Genomic DNA, 8,630 nt, shown 5'->3' with positions numbered 1-8,630 from the left:
TGTGACTGTAATCCACGCTCTTGAAGAAGCATGAGGCCTTTTTTTGCGTTACGTTTCCTTCTCATGCAATGTGCACACGTGCTCTGGTAAGTCTGTGATGCTTCCAAATAATGTTCTGGGCCTTCTTCGCTGAGGGGCCGTGAGTTAGGTGGGGACCTTTATCACGAAGCAGAATTCAGGTTGGTTCAGAGTAAAATGCCACGGTCTTACCGAAACTCGCCTTTGAAATAATGCAATTGCTTTTTTTTCAAACAACGTGGCTTCCTTCCAGGAACAAACGTTCATTTTAAAAACTACAACTTATTTCTCAAGTGACCTCAAGTAGATCAAGCAAGCAAACATTTTGAGCATGTTCGGCTATCTTAAAAGGATTTCATCCTAATATCGCAATTAAGATATTAGCAGACCTTTGCAAAATCTTGTCGTTTTGGAATGTTCAACGTATGCAATTATGGTCACGTGAAACGGTGCGGACAGACAAAAATGGGAACAGTTTATTCTGATAGTAATTTACCTTAAACAGTACCTGAAAGGGTAAAACGGTCAAAAATAAAAGTTCTGTGCTTGTGAAATTATTTTTATAACTTAAACAGTTTTCCTAAGTTCAGAAAATAAATGATATTTTGCACTAGCAACCAGTCCCTTGTAAAATCGTTGATTTTTCGTAGCTTAAATTTTACGTTATTTGAAAGTATTATGTAAGTAATATTCTAAACTGTATAAAGCTTGTGGGAGGCAGATGGGAGCCTCCAGGAAGTAATAAAAACTGTTCCCATTTTGATTTTAATTTTAAAAATACTCTGAAAGATCACGTGGTAACAAATGACCTCCATAATCCTTTCATTTTCTATAATTTATTGCTATCATGTTGATACTATAGTTAACGTTGCGTAAATACTTCCAAAGTCAGTCCACTCAGCCCAATTTTTTTTTAAAGAAAGGAATTTAGACCTAGGCGTCATTCTGCATTTCTACATTTAATCTGATTTGATATTCAACAACCCGAATTAGCAATCAATATTTCATTTCCAAGTTTCAGCTGCTTCGTTTTCGAGATTACTGTGTCCCTTTTAATAGTTTTGTAGCTTTTGTTTTCGATCGTCAGCTTGTACTGACAAAACGTCGTTTTCCTTTGCTGTGTGAATTCCCTTCATTCTCAATTGTGACGATCTGTAAAGTGTGAGAGGCATCGTGGTAAGTACAAATATTTTCAAAGTTTATTTTGTTGTATGGCGTTTGTATATAACACCTTAGCGTCGGTCTTTGCGAACGTAAAGAGCAAATAAAAGACGGTTTATTTTTTGTTGACTGACTGGCCTGCGAATTTTACACGCGCTCTGAAATCAAGAACTGAAGAGAAGATCTGGAAAACGAGAAATCCTTCTGTAGCGAATGACGGTAGAATACACCGACTTTAAGTGATAAAAAGGGGACAGAATATGTTCGATAACCTGTATTTTATTTTAATTCGTTAATAAAAAGAAGATATTTTAGCGGACATTCAGACTGAAATTCAAAAAGTCTAAGATATCTGACTTTGCAATTGATTACGCCCCTGCACGCAATCTTAGGACCTTTTTCTTTAAAACTATTAGCTTTCCATTTCTCTAATTTTAAGAGTTATGGATACAGACCGTTCTTTGTGCTCCTAAATTATGGAACTTGTTACCCATTGAAATAAGCAACTGTACTTCAGTTAATATTTTTAAACACATATTTAGACAATTTTTTGTACTTATTTTTAACACCATGTCTTGTAATGAATTTTCTTACTTCTGTTAAGCGCCTTACAACTTTTGGATTTGGATTTACAACCTTTGGCGCTATATGAATCGTCCTTGTAATTGGTTCCAGGCTTAACGATTTCACTGCTGAAATTCGAGAAAAATTCCGCCAATTGATGCTCGAACGGGCATTTCTCGCGCTTTGTGTCGTCCAATTCCAACCAGACTAAATTATTGTCTGGGGCTCGAACATTTACTTTTTCTTTACATTGGAATTCTTTTTTAGGCATGCGCAGAAAGTAGAAATCCTTCCGTCCACAATTGCCTTTTTAATTTGTTTGATTTTGTTTCCCTTTTTCTCTTTCTTTTCTTTTCTTTTTTTTTTTTTTTTTTTAATTTTTTTGGGGTTTGTAGAATTCCTGTTTGAGCAAAATAGATATCTTTACCATATAGAAGTATTTTTAGCGGCTAAACATCCAGGAAATCGCGCGCGGCGTAAAATCCGTAAAAAAGCAGGGAAATTCAACGGAAAAAAAAAACAGTGCTTCTACTCTATTTTTGTTCTAGCTTTGGGTATTTCGTTTTCAAGTTACGCATCACCACTGATTTTTGTCTTGTTTCTTTTTCTAGTTATTTTTTTCTCTAAATATTTTCAAGGTGGCAGCCTTATAAATTAATAAATAAAGGATAAAAACATAGTCAGTTATTAAAAGACAGTTTAGACGGTGTTTAACAAAACCACGTTCTAAGCCATTTTCAATTTTGCCATCAGTCATATTGAAACATTGTCTGCTGTTGACGGTAACAAGAAGGCTTGGATCCCACACTAGAAAACTATTTGTTTACTTAAAATAAAACAATTATAAACTGATTTGGAGGCCTACTGATTGTCTTAAACCGCGGCCTAAGTTAGACTCTGTTTAAATAACTGGCCCATAAAGTCCTTCTAGTGTTTTTTAGCTCTAGCTATACTCAACTTTCGACACACAGTTAATCTGGTGCTCATTATTACTTATTATATAGGATGTCGACTAATTTCCAAGACTAGGGTGCTTTGTTTTCGAGTTTTCAATGCTTCGTTTTCGAACCTGTGGGAGGTGCGTCATTTTTCCAATTTTAAGTGCGTTATTTTCTAGCTTTGGGTATTCCTTTTTCGACTTTAAAGCGCTTTGTGTTTCGAGTTTTCAATGCTTGGTGCCTCAAATAAAAGACCTCTTTTTCGCCACCATTGTGTGTATTCTTTAAAGGGAGGGGTTCACGGTTCTGCGCATGTCCATGAATCAAAATGCTTTTTCGCCTTTGCTCGCTATGACCTAAGCCTGTTTAATTTAATGCGTTGTTTATGAACCATTCGGAAAGGAATAGGTAACTCGGGTGGTAATTTTTTCATATGATTTCGTTATTTCGCATGCAAATAACTGTAAACACATCAACCGTGGAATAAATCCTACGCGTCAACACTAAATTCAATATCGACAACATGAGTACAATCCACTAGCATTTTCTGTGAATTTTCGTCATCAGCCATTTTGATTGGACTAATTATAGAATGTGATTACTGAAGTACACGTGAGTGGCAAAGTTGATAATAAAGAGAAAAAAGCATTGAGATTCATACACATGCGCTGAAATGTGAACCCCTTCCTTTAGCTGGGCCTTGTGGTAAGTTTCGTCTTTTAAAACTTCGTTGTCTTGTATGCCCTTTAAATATACCAACTGATCTGAGTGCATGTAGAACGGTGATTTCTGTTCTACCGTTGTTAAAAAGCAGCACAGTTGCATCAGAATGTTTCACTTTTTTTCCGCTACAGAGGACTGTTTAGCATGTACAGTTTCTCCTCTTGAACTGTGTTCATATTTACTGCGTAACAAACGGAACAAGTCATGCAATATTTACATTACAACTCACCCTCCCTGGGGGAAACGTGAAACGTCCTCGGGGATTTTTGTCTGTCTTGGCTGGGTATTTGGCAAATTCCTAAAGAAAATCCAGCTCTCTCAAGATGTGTTAGAGAGGGCTGTAAGTGCGGTAACATCATGAGCGCTGCAATGACCATAGCGCCATAAAGGAGCGCTGACACAAATAAGATCACACAGAGAAGGAGGTGCCATATTATACAAAATCTTTTGAGATTTTAAAAAGTAATTAAAATAGTCTTAAAAATCAAGGCACTGCCTCAGAGGCAGAAAGAAAGGAAGGTTTATTAGTCGGCCTGGGTTTCATGGGGGATTAGAGGATTATTATAACCAGAAGAAGTTTCAAACTAGGGCATGTGTTTTTTAATCCTTATAGCTGGGGCTCGAAGCACCATCACCCCTTTCCCGGATCCGCGACAGACGTTTAGAATTCTGGGTAATATCATTTGGTGACATCATTCGTCAGAGATCTCAACTTTTTTTAAAGCATATTGAGTCACGTGACGCATTTCTACCAATTGTACGCAAAGGATAATAATAAGAAACTGCCGCTACTCGAGCTGCACTGAGAACAATGCAAAACTGAAAAGAGGCGGCAGACTAATACAGGCTTTAAGTCTACTGACTTGTACTCCGGTATGAATTTTACGCGCCCCAAAACTGACGTCCTTAATGGTCGCTTTTAGAAATTAGGGTTGCCCCTCAACTTTCGTTTGCCAGTATGAAAAAACAACAACACAAAAACAACCCCAGACTACTTGTGCTTTTCTTTTCTTTCTCTGGTGTTTAGCCGGTTTAGACTTCATGGACAACACAGACGAATGTATCAGGACCCTCAATATTGGTCTCTTCGTCGCCGGTTTTCTCCTCAACACAAGTCGAGTTTTACAATCTATTATGTTGAGCAAGGAAGTTTTGATGCTCTTAAACAACACAGCCCAGGAAAAATTAGTCCCTGTATACATAGGCATATACAATGTAATGAGTGTAGCATATGGCTGTCTAAACGATCTCACAAATGAGAAAGAATGTCTGACAAAACTTCTGGATGTTCATCGCCGCCTCGGCTTAAGAACCGAAGAAGGCAAGGTAACCTGTCGCCTAGCAAAATTATATGAACTTCAAAGTAAATATAAAGAAGCAAAAGAGCTTTATAAGAAGTCACTGAGCATCGCGTTAGAAACAGGCGACATAAACAATGAAGCCACGTGTTATAGTGGCCTTGGATTTGTCCATTTTTCCCTTTTCGAGCATGGAAAGGCTGAAGAATATCTAAGGAAAGCAATTTCGATAAGAAAAGAAATTGGCGACAAGAGCGGAGAAGCCGAGTGTTATGGAAACATGGGAGTTGTGTATTTAAACGTCGGCGAATTAAAAAAAGGTCAAGAATATGTAAGGAAAACACTTGAGATAGCGAAAGAAATTGGCGACAAAAGAGTAGAAGCCTTATGTTATGCGACCCTGGGAGCTGTGTATTGTCTCCTCGGTGAACATGGAAAGGCTGAAGAATATCAAATTAGGAAAGAACTTGAGGTTGGTAAAGAAACTGGTGACAAACAAGCGGACGCCATTTATTCTCACTACCTGGGATTGTTTTATAAATCTCTCGGTGAGTATGGAAAAGCTGAAGAATATCAAAGGGAAGCACTTGCACTAAAGAAAGCAATAAATGACAAACACGGAGAAGCCAAGTGTTATGGAGACCTGGGATCTTTGTGTTGTATACTTGGTAAACATTCTGAAGCTAAAGAGTATCACGAGAAAGCACTTGCCATGAGCAGAAAGATCGGTGACGTAGTTAAACAGGCCCAGCTACAGGCTATGTGTCACTTTGAGCTTGCACGCAACGCCATTTTAGAAGGAGACTTAGTCCGCTTACATCATGAGATCGTTTGGAATCTCCTTGCAAGCATTGACAACCGCGAGAAAATGCGAAGCTTTCTTGGACAAAATGACCAATTCAAGGTATCCCTATCAGACACGCACAGCTTATATTATCGTCTTCTCGTTGTAATTTTTTGCATTAGTGGACAAACGAAGGAGGCTCTTTGTGTTGTAGAGCGTGAACGAGCCAGAGCTCTGGCAGACTTAATCTCGAGTCTACAATCTGCTCAAAAACAAACATCAGCCGATCCGCCGTCGTGGGCTGATATTGAAAGGATCTTGAAGAAACAAAGTAACTGTAGTTGTCTATACATTTCATATTATGGTCAAGATATGTTCTTGTGGGTCCTTGAAAGGAACAAACCAATACATTTTCGTGAAATTGACGTCAACGAATGTTTTGTCTCCAAGGCAATGGAAAGAGATGTTGTTCAAGTTTTCAGTGAAGAAAGCTTTAGAAGATTTAAAGTTCTCCCGAAAGAGCACTGTGAAGACCGATCACTGTCGTCTCTGACAGAAAGCGACTCAGCACTTGAATCAGCCAAGGAAGGAAGGTTGGCAGTTTACCGCCCCGTAGAGGAAGAAGAAGAGGAAAACCTACAGCCCCTTCCCACCCTAGCCGAGCGTTACAGAATGATCATCGCTCCTGTGGCCGACGTTCTTGACCAGCCTGAACTCATCATTGTTCCTGATCCCGCCTTGTACAAAGTCCCATTTGCAGCTTTAACGGATGAAAGTGGAAGTTACTTATCGGAGGATTACAGGATCCGAATTGCTCCTTCTCTAACGACTCTTGGGCTCATTCAGGACAGTCCAGCAGACTATCACAGTCAGACCGGAGCACTGATAGTGGGCGAACCAGACGTAAGGGACGTGTCCTACAGGGGAAGCCTTGGGGTCCTTTGTCGTTTGCCCGCTGCAAAAGAGGAAGCGGAGATGATAGGAAAACTGATCGGAGTTAAGCCTTTGTTAGGAAAGCAAGCGACTAAGGAAGCGGTTCTTCAGAGCATACCCTCTGTAAGTCTGATTCATTTTGCTGCTCATGGTGATGCAGAAAGAGGAGAGATTGCTCTTGCTCCTCAATACCCTATTAACGGAATTCCAACAGAGAAAGACTACCTTTTGACAATGAATGACATTTCACAAGTTCAACTGCGTGCAAAACTTGTAGTACTCAGCTGTTGTCACAGCGCACAAGGACAGGTTAGAGCTGAGGGAGTTGTTGGAATCGCTCGAGCTTTCTTAGGATCTGGTGCACGCTCAGTGCTAGCGGCCCTGTGGCCCCTACCAGACGAAGCAACAAAGAAATTAATGAGTCGTTTCTATGAGCACCTTGTTCGTGGGGAAAGTGCCAGTGAATCTCTTCACCAGGCCATGAAGTGGATGAGAAATAACGGCTATTCTTATGTGAGGGACTGGGCGCCTTTCATGCTGATTGGAGATAACGTGACGTTTGATTTTGGAAAGTAAAGGTTGGTTTGACCATTGAATTATATTTTTACGGGCGCTGAATGCATTATTTAATTAGAAAACTTTCCCATTCTGTTGGAAATGTTGATTGTTCTGTGACAATAGACCTAAAGGGTACATTGTTATAAGACAATTCTTTTAAAATACCGCAATCAGTTCCTTTCATTCTAGACCTGCTTTTGAAAGAAAAATAAACAGAATAACATACTGATTCAGTTTATTCCAACAACGGAATAGTAAACAAAGAACGCGATTAGTGGATATTCCTAATACGCCTTTTCCAGATTTAGTTGCAAGACCATTTGTGAATGTGAATATGTGAGACATATACAGTTCGAACTGCGAAGAAAGATGAAAATAGCAAAAAGATCCTTGCAGTGAGTACGCAACTTAAGCAGTTGCGAAAAGAAAGCCTGAAAAATTTTTAGGCTTTCTTTTTGCAACTGTGTAAGTTGCGTACTTAATTACTGCGAGAATTTTTCTGCTATTTTCCAGACCATTTGTGCTGAATAATGCGTATGGGAGACCCAGGAAATAAACTTCAAACATTCCAGTCCAGTTGCTGACTTTGCTCTTCATTTCTGCTCATTTTTCATCTTTCATAGGCCGTCATCTGGCTTCCACGTCTTGATGTGAACCGAAAAGAATCAGTGTTGTTTTATCAAAAACTGAAAGTCGACTTAAGGGCTAGCTCAATACGTTAGTGCAGTTGTTATTAGACCAACTGTTCATTAAGAAAACTACCTTATCCTTTAAATCCTGTCAAATCACCTTCCCATTTTGTTAGTTATGCACAGGGGTGTAGGTATATTGTCAAAAAAGCAGATTATAACACTGAACCTTAAATTTGTTTTTTGTTTGTCAGTTGCAGGTGCCTCACCTTGCCCGAGGAATGCCTACCAATTTGCAACTTGGAAAGCGGACGTCAGTACATTTAACAGTAAACCAAAGTGCATTTTGAACACTCAATCACTTAGACTGAAGGCATTAACTTTGTTATTGCTTTTAAAATCAATAAAGTTAGCGTGCTTTTCGCTGTCTGTTTGGAAAGTGACCTGCATCAAAAGTTAGTCAACAAGCAGCTTTAACTTGGCCAGTACAAAATTGATAACTGTCTCTTTAGATTCAAAAAGACTCTTTTATTATCACAAGATGAGTGTATGCAAATCCTAAACCAAAGGACTGAGATACCGTAGAGAAATTATCCTGGGCGGCAGACCCTCTATAAAATATCAACAGGGGTAATCGTTCTACCCTTTTAAGAATCAAGAATGGGGTGTTAATTTGGTACCGCTAGCAATAGGAGTTCTCAAAATTCGCACAGTGGAAGTTATTGTTCTTACATCTTACAAGGTATATATATTAAAGGAAGAGGCAGTGCATTTTCAAACTTGCACAAGTGAATGTGTTTGTTCGATCACCATTGAGATTGTAATTATCGAATTTTACAGTTATCATTTAACAAAGAGGACAGATTAGTGTACATTTTTAGTGTAGTCGACGGGGTTATTCTTTTAGCCTCGTTTTATCAAATACAAGAAGCATAAAAGTATCTTGTTCATATAAAAAGTCAGGTTTGATTTAAGCTTTGGTTTTTGTTGTTCTTTCGGAATTGTTGCATTTGTTTGATATATT

The 8,630-nt window shown here is 38.8% G+C and overlaps 1 protein-coding gene across 2 annotated transcripts; it reads left to right on the top strand.

Annotated features, from left to right (window-relative positions):
• Nucleotides 1-4,008: 4,008 nt before the first annotated feature.
• Nucleotides 4,009-8,204, top strand: LOC146480106 (tetratricopeptide repeat protein 28-like). Of its 2 annotated transcripts, none has more exons than XM_085109964.1 (2): nt 4,009-6,997; nt 7,867-8,204. In XM_085109964.1, exon 1 carries the CDS (start codon nt 4,446-4,448, stop codon nt 6,993-6,995), a length of 2,550 nt encoding a protein of 849 aa, XP_084966090.1. In that variant the 5' UTR covers nt 4,009-4,445; the 3' UTR covers nt 6,996-6,997; nt 7,867-8,204. The 2 variants fall into 2 exon arrangements, with proteins under 2 accessions (XP_084966090.1, XP_084966089.1); XM_085109963.1 differs by having other exon boundaries at nt 7,861-8,204.
• The last annotated feature ends 426 nt before the right edge of the window (nt 8,205-8,630 follow it).

The sequence above is a fragment of the Pavona decussata genome, unplaced genomic scaffold, assembly GCF_977016875.1.
Source record: "Pavona decussata unplaced genomic scaffold, jaPavDecu1.1 SCAFFOLD_55, whole genome shotgun sequence".
Taxonomy (NCBI): domain Eukaryota; kingdom Metazoa; phylum Cnidaria; class Anthozoa; order Scleractinia; family Agariciidae; genus Pavona; species Pavona decussata.
This window is presented reverse-complemented; position numbering and strand designations above follow the sequence as displayed.

Coding starts and splice junctions, on each gene's coding strand:
- LOC146480106 (XM_085109964.1), top strand. CDS start 4,446: ATGGACAACACAGACGAATGTATCAGGACCCTCAATATTGGTCTCTTC.